The following is a 16,396-nucleotide window of genomic DNA, read 5'->3' on the forward strand; positions in this document are numbered from 1 at the left end:
TCTCTCTCTCTCTCTCTCTCTCTCTCTCTCTCTCCGCCGGCAGATGCGCCTGCGCGCCACGCACCTGCGTTGTCGCCCGTGCGTCACTTGATTGGCGGCGGGGTTCCTTCTAATACCTCCCCCCCTCTGCCGAGTGCGGGCAGACCGTACCGACTCTGCGTTCTCTCGCACCCGCTCCTATCCACGCGCTGCGAGGCGGAAAACGAAAGGCGCGCGCGGCGGCGGCGGCTAAACGCGCAGCCAACCTCAGGCGGCTCGTGTCTCAATTGTTGCCGTTATTACAGTTTTGTTTTTTGTTTTTGTTTGTTTTTTACGCACGTTGCTCCCTCTCCGCGGAGAAGAAGCGCAGAGTTTGGCGCACCATGCAACTTTACCTGGCCGTGATTCTCGCCTGCGGAGTGTCGGGTGAGTGTGCTCATGTCCGTGTCAAGTGTCCCGAGCCTCTTCTCCTCAGGGAATAGCCACATGCCTCCAGACATGTTACCGGGAGTCCTTCGGGTTTGAAGAACTGTTTTGCCTTGTGCATGTAAAACCGCTGCATGGTTGCATGGAGTCTTTTTTTTTTTTTTTTTTTTTTTCAGGGGGCGGGGCTTTGCCCGCAAAAGCAAGCAAGCAAACAAACAAACAAACAAACAAAAACGGGGTCATTGTCGTTCAGCGCTATAGTCGATCTCCTTGTGTGAAGTTACTCTGCGGGTGATTTCGTCCTTGTTATCTTCCTGTGGATTACCTGCACCTCCCACAAACAGTTTGAGGGGGAAACACACTTTCATTCTGCGCGGGGAGCACATCCAGCTCAGCGGCTTCTGTTTGTGAGAGCCATTACAGGTTACTGAGAGCTGCAGGATGAAAGGGGATGAAAACTGGTATTGCATTTGAAAGTCAGGACGTATTTGGTTGAGCGGCCCGTCTGTTGTCCCCCCCCGACAAACAAGCACGGCACATGCAAAGTTGTTTGACACAAAGCTTTCAAACTGAGCGCCGCTTTCATGCTGAGTAAATCCCACCAGCTGCATTTCCATCAAGGTGGCTCCCTCGGTGAGTCTGTGTGACCACTCTGCCTCATGAATATGTGATTATTTGCCCTTTTTCTTATAGTCTTTCCATATAAATGCTAATGAGTTAGACAGTATGGACTTAAGTGCTCGGGACACCACTTTATGGTCCTGTCATTGTCAGCTGTGTACGTAAGCACAAGCTTCACAGATTTCAGCTCCTCGCACACCGCCAAAGGGGAGGAGACGTTGGCGGAACAAATAAGAAACAAAACACAACACCCGTAAAGGATTCAACGAGTCATTTTAATAACTCATTCGTGCTATTTGGTGGTCAGCATCTTGGTGTTGCATGTTCGTTCGCAAAATGTTCTGCACTACTCGCATTTTAAATTTCCCCTCTGCACTAAAATCCTCTTCTCGTGGGTCGATAGGATGCTGCAGCTTGTGCTGCAGAGTAATTGGTAGTGTCTCCTCTTCCCCTCCATTATTTGCTCTTTTTACCGGGGCGAAGCCCCGGAGCGACGTCGAGGCAGGATTTATGACATTATGTGAGTCAGGGGCAGCAAACAAGGTCTTCTCCCGAGTTATTCTGAAAGTTTCACGCTTTGGAAACTTGTGGTTCCTCAGAATGTGTTTGGCTGAGTGATTTAAGGGGATGAAGGCCAAACCAATGTTGTGCTTAACAATACACAATATACGGGATGAGGCGGAGGTTATGGCTTTTAGACAATCTTATGAAAAACAATGTCATTCTAGTGTTTGTTAGATGCTCCAAGTCAACAATTTCAATATAAGCTCGTGACTAATTATCAAATGCAACTACAAAAAGCACAAAATTTACTCAACACTGCTACTCCAACCACAGTAAGTCAAAGGTTAAGACCAAAGTAACAACGTTAATATCACTAAAACTCACAGCAAATAGATGAACTCAAGATCAAGAGACAAGAGGGACAGAATCAGCGCAACTTGCAAAACGTTTGTATTGCAAAATATACAAGACAGTGGAGGCTTGTCGGCCAGGTGTCCAGGCATGTTCTAAATCTCCGATGCTTATAAAACACATTGTGTCTCTTTTAGATTTCCTGTCTTGTCCGAGTGGCTCCAGCTGTTTCTTTCTCCTTGGCTGCGAGTGCACTGAATCCACAAGTGAGGCAACTAGAAGCTCTTTGAACTTCCATTAAACTGAACCCAACCATTTTTTTTTTTATTATTTATGTTGTTTCTTTTTCTTTAATTTCCTGAAGCAAGAATTCATGTGCAAAAGGAACTTGTCAGCCAATTTTAAGCAGGTGGACAAATTCAGTTTTCTTAATCTAAGAATGGCATGATTGCTGAGTACGGCTGATGTTGAGTCATGATGATAGAATATTTTTTATAAAATTAGTGTTGCATTGAAACATCTCCTCAAGTGCAGCTTTCACCTCCATTTTTTTAAATCCAAAATTGTCCAGATATATTTTTTTTTAATTATTTTTCTGCATCGGTTGGTTTGAAATGTGAAGCTGGTCGGCCAACTGTAGCGGGCAGCTAAATGTCAGCTCGGTATCTCTTACCGGTTCGAATTGAGTTTGCTTCAAAGCCTGTTTTGTACCCATTAGCGGGGTGTCGATGTCTTTGTTCCACTAAGAATTGTTGGGTACCATGGCTGAGCATGCTGGACCCTAAAGTCGTGTTCATTTGATTTAAAAAGAAGAGAAGCTTGAAACAGTGGTCAAGGTTCCTTAATGTCCGAAATTTGCCATCTAGATAAGTAATTAAAGCAGTCCGGTAGCATCTCTTCTGACTCAAAGGTTAAACCCTTTTGTTGTAATAACAGCTGCAAAGTAATGGCATGTTAATTCGGACAAATGCCACGAGTACATCAAACCCGTGGTCCGTGCCAAGAGAGACAGGATCGGCGTCAATTGACAGAAATGGTCATTACCATAAAGTCATTATCGCGTCAGGCTTGATGGAAACTGGAACGGTGGTCTTGACTTATGCGTGCCTGGGACGCTGACGGCATAGCTGTGTCCGGCCATGCATAAACCATTCCATATCAGTGAAGGGCACTGCTGTGTATAATATAGCTGTTTTCCCTGTGATGTATTGATTAAATGTTCAAGCTGGGCATCCTGCCCACGTACTCAAACATCCTCTGCCGGCGCTGGGATTTGTACTGTTTCTACTCAAACTGCGCTCCTGCTCTCAGACTCCCACTTCACTCGGGTCGCTCCTGTTTTGTTTCACAAATCTTTCACACATCCTCTCTGCTCTGCCCCGTCAAAATCCACCAACCAATAGGAGCGCAAGCAGCAGGCTTTTTGATGTTCCCACAACAAAAAGCTGCTCTTGTTCTAAGATTGTGCCATTAAAAATGTAAACAAAATAACTCTGCTGTTTTCACAAATTCCTGTAGGTCTCGTCCATCCATGCATGTTCTATTACCACGACTTGTGCACTTGGGATCACAGGGGGGTGCTGAAGTCTATCCCATGTCTTTGGCTAAAGGTGTGGTTGCACCCTGGACAAGTCACCAGTAGATCGCAGGGCAACATAGAAGGACAAAACAACCATTGGCACTCACATCTACCGACAATTCGCCTCAAGTGGGGGAAAGAAACAGTAACTGGACGGAACCTGAGGTGTTTCTGTGATTAATTAATAAAGGAAACGTGTCAGGTAATGTAGTTGTTTGTCATTAGAAGCGAGTTTGACAGGTCAGGACAGGAGAAAATTAAACTGTTAATGTCATACGCAGCCGTCAGCTGTAAAAACATTTGCAACATTCAATTTATAAAATGTTGCATTACTCAAGAGAGAATAAAGGACTGGATTTGAAGAAAAAAAACAACGCTTGGAGTTCTGCGTTAACCTCACAACCCTCACTATACAGAGACATGCAGACATTTAATAGAATTTTACAATAAATGTTGGCGGTGTACTGCAGTATTAACCAAGACTGCGTGCTGCTGCTACACTAGTCTGCCTGGACCACCTGGTGTAGAAGAGTAGCCGGCTTTACAGGACCTGCCAAGAAGCCAATTTGTCAGTCGGTCCATACCACACCTGGCCTGCTATTGGTCAGTTTGTCCTGGTGGGTTTTGAGGCATGAAAATTCCAAGGAGCAGGACTTTGAAGAGGAAACGGGGCCAGAATCGTTGCATTGCAGCTCGAACTGAACCGACGCGAGTACAAGCAGAAGACAGTTGAGAGCAGAGTTTTGCAGGACGACAAACGTAACATTTTGAACTCAATGAACCTGATGTAATGCGCTGCACTGGGAGAAAAAAAGGGGAGGAAAATCATTCCAAAGCCGACAGGCTGTGTGAGGTTGGAGGGAGCAGGAGTCGGCCCGAGTCACCTTTGCCCGGTGGGATTCAAGCAAGGCCGAGCCGGCTCTCCAATGGGGTCACCTGACACATCCCTGATAAATTGGAAGAATTAATTCTTAACTGAAGAGAAGAAACTTCTTTGGGTGCACTCCCACGCTGCATTCTATTATCGTAATGATTTTTATTTATTATATATATTATATATTATATATATATATATTTTTATATCTTTCTCCTCGACACGCTCCATTGCCCATGGACGTAGCGGCTCCCTTCCGCCGCGCATTATGCAATCGTCACGAAAATGAGTCATTTCGGCGAATCTGCACTCTAGGGACCCGGTGATGCATTTCCCCAGGTGGATTGTGGTGGATGATGTTGGGGTTCATTTATGTAGGTTTCAGGGGCCAGAGTGGCTGCTGTGATTTATATGCGGTCGCTGCATTGTGATTCGTCCGTTCGGCGCGGCCGCTTAACGGTGACATCTCTACTGTAGGAATGACGAATGTTCAGAGCCGAGCGTCACCGATAATAGATGGAGATCTCATTGGCCATTAGTTTGCTTTGTGCTTCGGCCTGATAAAACACTTGTGATTTTAATGCATTTGGAGTCAGGATGAATATTGTGTGATTTTGAGAGCTTTACAACTATTACCCGTGCCCAGAGGTTGGAAGTATCAAAGTACAAATGCTTTGTTCCTGAACTGAAGTAGATTTAGTCACATTAGTCACAAGTCTTATTTTAGAGGGAACATTCTCAGTACAGAGAAAAACCAAAATGTAGAAAATGACATTGGTTATTGTTATTTAGTGTAAACGTGTATATAAAACAAACGTATTGTCTCAATAATTGCAGAATAAAGTTTTTTTCGTCTTACTTAAGTACATACCAGAGCCTGCGCTTTCTTACTTTTACTTGAGTAAAGGAGTTGAATCTGTACTTTTATTTTTACCGGAGTATTTTTTACCGTACTTTTACGTAAGTACAGGGTGTGCGTACTTTTGCCACACGTGCCTTTGCCGTTCAGGCGAGGCGGATGTGGAATAGTGGAGGCCTGCAGCTTGGAAAGAGCAATGAATGGTCGGCTGACCTGACATTGTGTCTTGAATGCAACTCCTGCTTGGAGGGCTGCGTCGGTCAAACAGCCCCTCTTCAGAAGCAGCTCTCGGCTTTGGTGTTGAAAGCAAAGAAAAATAGTCGGCTGCCGCGGTCGATCAGGAAACGCCGCCTGCATTAAATTGATAAAGGAATTGGTAATTACATTGCTTTCAGGATGTTCCAGGATGCCTGCAAACAATCGCCGTCACTGGCTGCCGCTCCGAGTTGCACCATGGGCGTGATGGCACGGACGAGCTGCAGCATGTCAATGAAGCAACGGAAGGGAAGAAATGTCGAAGCTGAGGAATACATCTGTGTGCGCCAAGCGCTGTCATTCATCAGGATGAGGGAAACCGGAGAGAAAGAGGAGGAGGAGGAGGAGAAGCAATAAAACCGGATGATGTCGATATAATCAGTGATTGACATCAACCTGCGCAAATCCTTGCACTGTTTTCTGTTCACGTCTATGAACAAATGGAAGCGTTATTTTGGCCTCCAATGCAGCAAGATGAGTTTGATATATACTGTAATTATTTCTCTACACATCAGAGAAATATTTAATTAAGTAGGATAACAGCTGTGCAGGTTCCGGTTCCGCGTCCCTCGTCCACCGTTTGCCCCAAACTCTCAGCGTGACAGTTTGTTACCTAATCGTTTTTTTTTATGCAGCGAGGCTGAAGTGTGAAATGCCCATGTCCCCTTGCAGCAAAGGTTTCTCGGGGTCGGGCTCCGTTCAAAGGGTTTGCACAACAAGCTGATGTGTTTTCCCAGCATGAACTTCACAACAAGCGTTCTATCGTCTCGGTTGGATGTTTTCTTTTCCCCAATAATAAAAACATCATATTTGATGAAAATGCACAGACGGGTTTTCCTGCGATGGCCATCTTTAAAAAAAAAAGAAAAAAAATGGTACTGCCTTTTTTTGTGTGTGTCGGAATAAATGAACGTTGAAATAGACTGTTTTATTCCCATTTCAAAATATGTCTAACCCTTAATCCGGACTATTTTCTGTAAAATATGTATTGCAGGCTATTGCATTTTATTTTAAGCCGTTTCCGAAAACTTTTTTTTTTAAACTGAGTTTCGTGTTTGCAATGCGATTGCAATCGTTTTCAATAAAGTACATGTCTGATATTTTTTTCTAACAACCGCCGTATGAGCTGATGAAAATGACTTGCTCAACGTTGCCACAGTGAGTCATAGTATCGGCCTTCCATCAATGTGGGCTTTGTCAAGGTCACCGTGTTGTAACTTAAGGTGAACATACTCATACCAATTTTATATTCAACTACACAACAGCATAGTGCAAGTATCTCCACTTCAAGAATACACTACAGAATTTTTATTTTTTAAAGACTTTTAAACACAAAAGTAACAAGCACATTTTTCCAATGTAAGGAGAAGAAAGTACAGATTTATGTGTGCAAATTTAAGTGAGCGCGGCCCACTCACAGCCTAAAGGTCGTAGCTTTGATTCGACCCTCCTGGCGCAGCGAGTGCGTGTGTGGGTTCTCCCTGTGTGGGTTCTGGCTGCTCCAGCTTCCTCCCACAGGCCAGATGCACAAGCTAACTCTAAACTCACCGTAGGTGTGAGGGCGAGCGCAGATGGGGTGGTTGTGGTCCAGACCGTAACCCCGTTTACCCTAAGACCGCTGGGATCGGCTCCAGCCCCCCTTGTGGATACTTTATTCACCCCTGAGGGGGAATTTCACCGTCCGCTGACAGTTCACAGACACACTGATGCTAACAGGCGGCAGCGGACGCCCTGAATACAAAACGGAGTGCTGCCTGGATGACTTCTCTGGGGTTGAATACAGGCGAAGACCCGTGATCCTTGTGTGAAAAGTCATTCACACGAGGAAAAGCAGGGCAAAAAAAAGAAAGTGAATAAAAAGCATTGCAGAGTTGATGGAAAATTCAACATCTTGTTTGAACAGACAACCGCAGACCTTCACAAGCCGATGCACCCGACCACCTCCACCGCTTCAACTTGTTGCAGTAGCTCCAGTGAGAGCCACTGGGGGCACCACCCACCGCCAGCGTTCCAATAGGCACAGTTTAACCACTCGCCCTTGTAAATCACTTGAGGCTTAGTTTAGTGGGAGCAAATGGATTCAGTTCAGTGCCCTCATTGAGAAAATATCCCAGATGTTTACGCCTTTTTTTTTCCCTCCCTTACTTGAAGCCTGTCTCAATGGTGCATGGGCTCCGCACTTACCGTGCGGCCTTGACGCCCTCTCGCTCTGATGTTGGGGATGGGGGCGGGCGGGTCAGCGGTTCCGGAGAAATGCGACGCTCCCTAATCATGCCTGCGTTATTTTGTGTCTCCCCTGCTCTTCCGTCGTCAAGCTCTCAACACGTCGGAGGAGAGCGCCTCCTGCCCCCTGGGATATTTCCCCTGCGGCAACCTGACCGTGTGCCTCCCCCAGCCCATGCACTGCAACGGCATCAACGACTGTGGTAATCAGGCCGACGAGGAGAACTGCGGTGAGTCACCGCCCGCTATCTGTCCGTCTGTGGATGAGAGGGTCGCTCGGAAGAACGATCCCAATCGGCCTCGTTGAGATTAATGACACTTTGTGAATGTGCAATGTGTGTGATTTATGTTTTGTGCGTTGCAAGATGCAGACAATGGCAACTGTTGTCCTTCTGCTCGCCCATTTGAATCTTTTACCGCTTCTTCTGATCACTTGTTACTCGTTGTTGCTTTTTCATCTCTCTCGATATTTTAAGTATCGGGCGTTTTTGCCCAAACTAAGGCGTAACGCACCATTACGCTCCTGGTGCAACCTTATTAAAAATTCTCACGGTACGACAACTCCACCGCGATAACCTTGGATAAAAAGTGGCACCTGCATAATTACAGTTTTTTTTTTTCCCCTATGAACGATTGAAGCGAAAGTCACAACACATCTACAAAAGTTCCTTTGGTGTCTTTTAGTCATAGTCATTGTTTCACATCTTCAAATTCCTTAATTTCTTGACACATTGAAGCCAAAATGCTAATGGCTAATGTCAGATTTGAAACTTGTTGAAGCAAACGCAAACGTTGTTGCTCCATCCGTCGTTGCCTGTTTGGTTATGCTGCCGTATCTTGACACGTTAACATTCAACATTAACGCTATTACACGTCTGTCTGTCTCTCTGTCTGTCTGTCTGTCTGTCTACGCTTCGCTTACAAGAGCAGGGGAGGGGAGGTGCAATGGAGGTGACGGGTGTGTGAGGAGGTGGGGCCTCACTCAACGCCTCTTTGTTTCGGTAAACATCCTGTGCTCAGTGGCGCTCTCTGGTTGTGACAATTAGACGATTGCCCCTTTAATGCGTTTACATTGCAGGGATCCGGCTATAGGATTTCAGAGCGTGTGGGAGCTTCTTGGAGATCGCCGCCACCGGCTCTCTGAACTTCGACACGTCCGATTCCGAGCTTGCTGGAGCGCTCACAAGCCCCACAGGCTTTCGCCGCTCGGTTGGTTCTCACCACTCGAGACTTCCGCCACTTGGGCTCCTAATCTGGATCTGCATAAGCAAAGGAAAGTGAAAAGTACAACTTCCTTGTGCTCTGCTTTACTTCAGTGACAGAAATTGAAGTCTTTGCCCAGGAGACCGATTGTTTGGAATATTCAGACCTTGTCCTCGTTCCCCGGAAAGTTGAGTGGGATCTGCTCACCGTCATTGGCAGTGTCTAGAAACCAGATTGTCCGGTTGACACGAACACTGAGTAAAGTCATCGGAATGATTTGTGGGTTCCCACCACGCCTTGCACTGTAACTTAGGATGGTTGTGACACATGCACATGATTCCACACCAAGCTACTGTTTACCCAGAGGCCCCGCAGTATTTTAGATAGAGTTGTTCCAGTGTTCCGTTTTGCTTTTATTCTGAAACCGCGACGCCAAAGAATCATTGTTCAACAATCCCTGTTGAAGACATGAGCAGGAGAAGAAGCACACAAAACTCTGACCAAGGTGGAGGAGTCCGACGATTGTATGGAGTCTGACTGCTTCAAAAACTGTTAGGCCACCTCCTCGATTGGATCACGCAAATTTAATGGAAACGGAGCATTTACATAACCAATTTTAATCAGGACGGCATTTAATCCGATGACTTGGGGTCCATGTAACTGAACCTAGCGTCTGGTGCACTTGTGAAATATACGTATCTCATCATAACCCCTCAAAAATACATTATGCAAGGAATTACTCGTGAAATGGCATAAATGTGTGAGCGCAACGCAAAGCATAGTTTCTTTTTCATGACAGAAAAAAGTAAATTTGGGGGCTTAAAAAGGGAATACTTATTCAGTCGGTAAAATTAGTAGCTAACATGAAGAATGAAGGCATAATGATCGTAATCGATTTACTGGGTAAAATTTGTTTTCTTCATTCAACCCTTGTTCGTCTGAACTGCATGAAACAAAATGAATAAACAAGACCAGGAAAGATGACAGGGAACCCAGAGTGCGACACGCTGTGGTCTGGCAGCCACATCCAGAGGAGGCTTCATGACCCATCCTGCTCTTCCTGGGAGGAGGAAGGGGATCAGAGACGCCTCGGCGGAGAGGAACTGGAGGCGGAGCCTATCACACTCGACAGCTGTATAGTCACGGATTTAGACTGGAAGCCCTGGAGTGTTGTCGAGTGTTTTATTAAAACATCTCAGCGTGTGTCTGTCCTTCATAGTGTCGCAGCTGCTAGTATACACGTTGGGGAGACGAACAACGTGGGGAAGTGGCTCAACTCGAGCTGCAAAATTGGGATGCTCAGATTAGGACATTTTGAATGCCTCTGAAAGGCGATTTGTGACATTGCTAAAGGAGTTCATGTTGCTGATTAAGTGTTAATTTTGTTTCATTTATTTACAATATTTTGTTATTGGATTGGTCATTTTGTTGATCTTACTTTCTGTTTTCATTTGCATTTTTTTTTTTCCTGGTACATCTTCGGTGCTATCGAGGTAGCTCATACATTTAATATAAATATCAATGACATGAATATATCATATTAATTCAGAATAATTAGTAATTGATAATCTAATAAAAATGTGCATTTTGCAGAGCTTCTCTTAAACCCACCAATTCTAACAACACTGCTGGCTCTTGATTCAAATGTGTAACACACAATGTGATCAGAAACACAAAACGATGTCCAGATCTGAGCAGCCCTGCTAGAAAGATTTGCAGAACCAATCAAACATCATATTTTAATCATGTATGCAGTCTGTATACAATAATATACTTACTAAAAAAAATATTGTTTTTAAAGGTACAGTATAGTAATCACCCAACTTTGGGGGGGATGCACAGACTCTTTAAGGCAGATTACAGAGAAAAGGCAGACGTGCTCTCATCGAATCGTCTCATTTCAGACGGCGCACGGTCCCAGCATCTTGCCGTGATGAGGCATTTGAAAAAAAAATGAATTTCTCACCTGCGCCCCATCATCTGACATTAATTTCAAGCATCGATCTTCAGGAGACACTCATGAATCTTGACGCCCTCTGCACGAAACAGATGCGGTTTCTGAAATAGCTGTCAGCTGATGATGGCCAGAAGGTGACAACTGCTCCCACATCTGCACGCTGGAGGCTCCCTGAAGTCTCACCGAAGTCTCGCCTTGCACTTTGTTCATTTGGATGCCGTGGTTTCATGAAAAACGAACTGAGAGAAGCTGCGGTATTCCGCTGTCTTACACTCTGAATACAGTCGAACTGGACCGTCGGCAAATAGAGGCAGGAGTAAAGTTTGTCTGTTGTCTTTTAAAGGCTACGCGCTACATGTTGCAAATTTACGCCACGACAAACCGGCTCCTTGCTCGTCCTCATTGGTCTCCACTGAGCAAACGGGGATATTCGGCTGTGAATAATTTGATGGAGTAAACCGGTGATGACTTTTTTGTCTGTCATTGTTTTGACAGTAATTATTGTTATTACTGGCTTTGTGCAGTCTCATTCATCATTCATCATTTCTACTTGTTATTGACAAGGTGTCAGGAGGAGGAGGAGGAGATTCTCATGCATTAACATGAGTCCAGCTAGTAAACATGCAGCTTGAGAGCCACACACACACACACACACACACATTAAGAGAACTCTCTTGTGGTTACCGTGGCACCACTCGCTCTTAATTCTATTTTTCCTGAAGTCTAACAGGCTGAATATTCCACGAAGGTCCTTTCAGGCCGACGCGCTCCTGTCAGTGTCAATTGAGTTCCCCGTTAGTCGACTGAAGGAGGTAAAATCACAGCCAGCCCAGTGGAAAAAGCAAAATTAGCTCAAGTTTAATAATGAAGCCAAGCAGAGTGTGAGCGCGGGTCACAGTCTCCCCCACTTGTCTTCAACTTTCAGAATGAGCCCAATTTGCTGCGGTTGGAGCGTTAGCTAAAAATAATAAGCCAAATACGGCACACAGGCAGCTTTGCGCTGGAAATGCCATCGAGTTCTGATAAAACTGCTAGCGCCGCTGCATCCCTCCTTATCTCCTCAGCAGCAGCGGCTCCTTGGATTATCGACAACCGCTTGCAACAATTCAGTTTCAAGAGTGAGCTTGTTAATTATGGACCTCCGATGCCTGATTGGAGGTCGTTGCCCGGGATTTCAGAGTTAATCCAGAGAAAGATCCTAAGAAAATCCCTCATGAGCGAAAATCCTTCTAATAAACTGATTTATTCCAACTACGGTGTGACTAACTGTTTTGTTTGTCACAAAGAAAAACATGTTAAATTTTTGGCTGACATGAAAGTTTATTTCACTGAAAAAAAATAATATAAAATTTCATTAAAATCTCCCATCTTTCACTTTTTCTTTCAACACAACATTTTTTTTATTTTTTTATTTGCCCTCCTTTTCCGTCTTGATCGAAACTTACTTCCTTTCACTTGTGTCTGATATCTTCTTGGGGACTCAGAAAGATAATAAGGAACTCCTCTGAGAGTGTGCTGGATTTATCTCTGCAGCGCTGGAAGATAATCGTTCCCACCTTTCGGCAGCAGTTTAACAGGATCCACGTGCCGCTGCGCCACCTCACTCACTCAGCGCCCGACCGATTAATGCAAACACAGGCTTCGATCTCGCACGGCAATAAGCGTGAATTGCGTCTGTCGCCAACTTTGGAGTCTCTCAGTGCTCCAAAATGTGCGTTAGTTAATATTTATAGGCGAGGGAGACACATTTTGAGTTGATTGCGACTCACGAGAAGACATACATGCAAAGTTTAATAAACGAGAATATTTATTCGTGCGAGCACATCCTGTGTTTCATCCTAACGGCCAGCTTTTGACAGGGATCCTGCGCACGCTTTTATAAACGAGGCCCCTCGTGCCTTCTCCTGACGACGGTAGAGACTGGCCAGACGTCCAGGCACGGATTAAAGGGTGACAGACCGCTTTGGTTTTTCCATCTCTCCCTGAGCGATCGATGTCACGGCGTGCAGCTTCACCGACGCTGCTCACTCGAGGTCAGTGAGAGGAGGCGGTGGTGGCAAGCAAAGATTTCCGAGTGATATGTGAGTAACCCTTTTTTTTATTAGGGGTTTGCTCCCCCGTGACCAAAGTCAAAATACCAAACCATTTGAATAGGTTTTCACGCTCAAGTGCACTCAGAAAGTGCAGAAAAGAACTTAAGGATGCTACACTAGCACGAGGCCTGGCCTCGTTATTCCAGGCACAGCGTGTGTGTAAATACCATCAGTTGTAAATCATCCCTGCAAATATTAAAAAAAAAAAAATCTCACAGAACTGTAAATAATTAACAACCATGATGGGCTATTGGCCGTGAGCTTTTTTCTTCTTTTTCATTTCTCTCAACAGTTTTATTACGCTGTTTGAACGGAATTGAAGCTAATCCTTAAATCCCCCCCGATGTTGCCTTGCAATAAATTTCTGTGCAAAGCCATGCGCACAAATTGCTTTTCCTCAATCAAATAGATTAAATGAAAAAGAAACTGAGAGCAATTCATCCTGGCAAAAATCAGATGGAAGATGACCAGGGGTGCAGGTGATGCAGTGCCTACGTGAGTGTGGAACTTTCCCAGAAGGAAAGTGGTTTTAGCATTTGAACTAAGCTGCTTGTAGTATACTTTCATAAATGTGTGCACCAGATGGGTTGTCTCCCAAATCCCTCTGATTCATCTCACTCATCCATCGGGTAAAAGCACAAAGAAGACTTTTGCAATCGGGAGGCAAAATTTGAAAGATGGTTTGCAAACCCTCGGGCTTTCACATCGGAAGGCACTCATGCCAACCAGTTGCAACAAATGCTGCTGTTGCCGCAGCCTCCTCGCTCTCGTTCTTCTTTGGTTGCTTGTGGGACTATTAACGGCCCAACACAAATGGATCTAGTGGCATTAATTGGACTGAAACAAATCTGTAGCTGCTTGCTTTCTTCGGCAGCACTTTGTTGTGCAGATGCTTTCACTCTGGCTCAAGTTCAGTGGAGTCGGTCGGAAGGCGATCACAGACCATTTCAGCCACATGCTTAAATGTGAAATGCGACTGTTCTCTGACTCATTCTGGCTTCTGCTGTATTATTTTTCTCTTTTTTCAAGCGTCATGCTAATTCTTTAAAAAAAAATAAATAAATAAAAAAATGATTGGCTGATCGCAGTCACCTCTGGCCAATGAATTCATGAATGGACCCGCTTGCAGGGTTCCTGAGGGCAGCCTGCCGTTCATGTTTTTATTTTTTCAGACGAGATCTGCGGTCATTTGCTGTCACATGTATTTGAATGAAGCACAATTTTATTCAGCCTGCTCTGTTTATGAGGAGACTGGTGTAAGCCTCCGCCGAAGGCTGAATCACCCTCAGATGTTCAACAGTACCTGTTTATTGTTGAGGGGATTAATTTGGTGCGTGTTTTGGTTGGAGACGTTCTGCTACTTAGGCCTTTGTGTCGCGGATTCAATTAGATGGGAGGAAATTACTCAGGATTTAATCTCTGAATTTGTGAGACCTCATACCCTCCGCTTGATTGAATTTGAGACTTGAGACTTGAGTTGAGAATCTCAGCCAAGGTCTTTCCATCATCAGGCAAACAAATCTTAAATAATAAATAAATAAACACACATCCAACATCTCAGAAGATATATATATATACATGCCGGGAAACTAAAGACGTTTTTACTTTCCTTTTCCATTTGTTAAATCCACCATTTCTATTTGCACTTGGCGTGGCTATCCCTTAATGATAAGAAGCTTTCAGTGATGCGCCTCATGCGTCGAGAAATGGACACGGCCGCGAGAAGAGTGGCAGATCGGAAACGCGCTGAATGCAAAGCAGATTGTGACGGCAAAGTCAAACCGCAGCGTTGCAGACAGTTTCTTTTTTTTTTTCTAATGCGACTGTAATCATTGCACACATGTTGTTGCTGTGACATCAGACCTGTTGAGGTGCGCTGTGATTAGTGAGTAAATGAGTTGATTTTGTTGTTTCAAAATTGCACAAGGAAGAAAAACAACTTTACCCTAGTGTGACTCGAGCCGTTTTAGCAGCTGTTTGGTTGCTTTTGGTAATTGAGAATTTTGTAATAAAAATAATAATCCGAGAGGTGAACTTTTTTGCTAATTGACGTAGTACTCCTTATTTTGCTTCCTGCTATTCTCCTTCTCCCTCCTGTTGAGGGGCAACCCCCAGTAGTTGTTTCCTACTACCATGGTTTTTGAAAGGCAGTTGAATATGTAAATGTAATCCGTGGATGAGCTGAACGTTGTTTCTTCTTCTTGCTTCCGGGATTGATCGAAATCTCGGTGAACCAGCTGATATGCAAGATTAAAGCATATCCAGAGTAACAAGAGACTCTAAACAGAGGAGGACAGGAAACAACCAAGTACGTCTGCGTCAGTCGACCACCATCATATTCATTCCCCCCCCCCCATTTTCACTCCACAATCTTATCTTAAACAGCAGTAATATTAATGAATGGTCAACAAGGCTTTTTAAAAACCACAGCCATTCAATCCCTAATACACTGATGGTCAGGTTAAACTGACATTGCTGCCCATCTGTCCTAATAATCCCAGCCGAGTGATTTAGCAGCAGTACTTTGCTGATAGGAAGTTGTTCTGTGAAGATTTTAATCAACGTTCGGCTGGATTTTAATCAATTTCACAAAGAACTGTGGTGAGAAGAAGTGAAAACGCAGAGAGGATGGATTACAGGAGATGTTATCACACATGATCGATGTGCCACAGAATTAAGCTGTTGGGCAGTTAATTGTGGAGAGTGTGTAACTAAAACCCGGACCTGCCTGACACTGCATAACGAAGTGCAGTTTGCTCCGTCAACTCCGGGTCCAGAAACTTGGAATAATGAGACGGTTTTCTGTTAACAAACCTCAGTTTGTGTCTCTTATCAAAATGTCAAGACGTTGTGAATGCATGCGGTTCTGACACCCTGTCATTGACGTGGGTGTACATAAATGGAAAAGTGCCGGTACAAGTTGTTTGCCGCAGACAAATGGCCTTTAGAAGGATGATGCCACTCAGTGGAGCCAATTCTGTTGTGATGATTGATGGATGATGACGATTTATTGATATCTGTTTATTTGTGACCAAGTGAAATGACTCAGGCTGTCATTTTTTTTTTGGTTGCAAAATTTTCTGGCTTTTATGTATTTTGTCTGAGTGTAAAAGTATATATATATTTTTTTCCCCCTGCAAGTAATAATAAATGTGAAGTTTTAAAAAAAAAATGCATTTTTGAAGGCTTAAGAATGCGTACAATCTACTGGTGTGAAACTCGGGACGAACTTATTGATGGCAAAGCTGATTTGTTTTTGCTGAAGACTGCGAGCCGAGCGCAACGTGATGTGCAGCTCGCGTCGACTGAAAAGTCGCAGGAACATTTCTTGCCTTATGTATGACGTGTTTGCTCTCATCTGTAAGAATCTGCTATGCAAGTGTGACTCTACTTGTTATGTTGTGAATTGTACAGGTGTCCCCCGTGAAGAACTAAAACTCAGACCGTAAATTGTGTTCTCACCTCTGAACAA

The 16,396-nt window shown here is 44.4% G+C and overlaps 1 protein-coding gene across 1 annotated transcript in view; it reads left to right on the plus strand.

Moving 5' to 3' along the window:
* The first annotated feature begins 291 nt into the window (after window positions 1-291).
* The window catches only part of rxfp1 (relaxin family peptide receptor 1), a 42,465-nt gene continuing 26,360 nt past the window's right edge, over window positions 292-16,396 (plus strand). The window contains exons 1-2 of the mRNA XM_076048184.1: window positions 292-405; window positions 7,764-7,901. Of these exons, the coding sequence (XP_075904299.1) occupies window positions 363-405; window positions 7,764-7,901 (181 nt within the window). The 5' untranslated portion in view covers window positions 292-362. The remainder of the gene's footprint in view (window positions 406-7,763; window positions 7,902-16,396) is intronic.

This window comes from Nelusetta ayraudi, unplaced genomic scaffold (assembly GCF_046127955.1).
Source record: "Nelusetta ayraudi isolate G7.1 ecotype Tasmania unplaced genomic scaffold, CSIRO-AGI_Nayr_v1 ptg000097l, whole genome shotgun sequence".
NCBI lineage: Eukaryota > Metazoa > Chordata > Actinopteri > Tetraodontiformes > Monacanthidae > Nelusetta > Nelusetta ayraudi.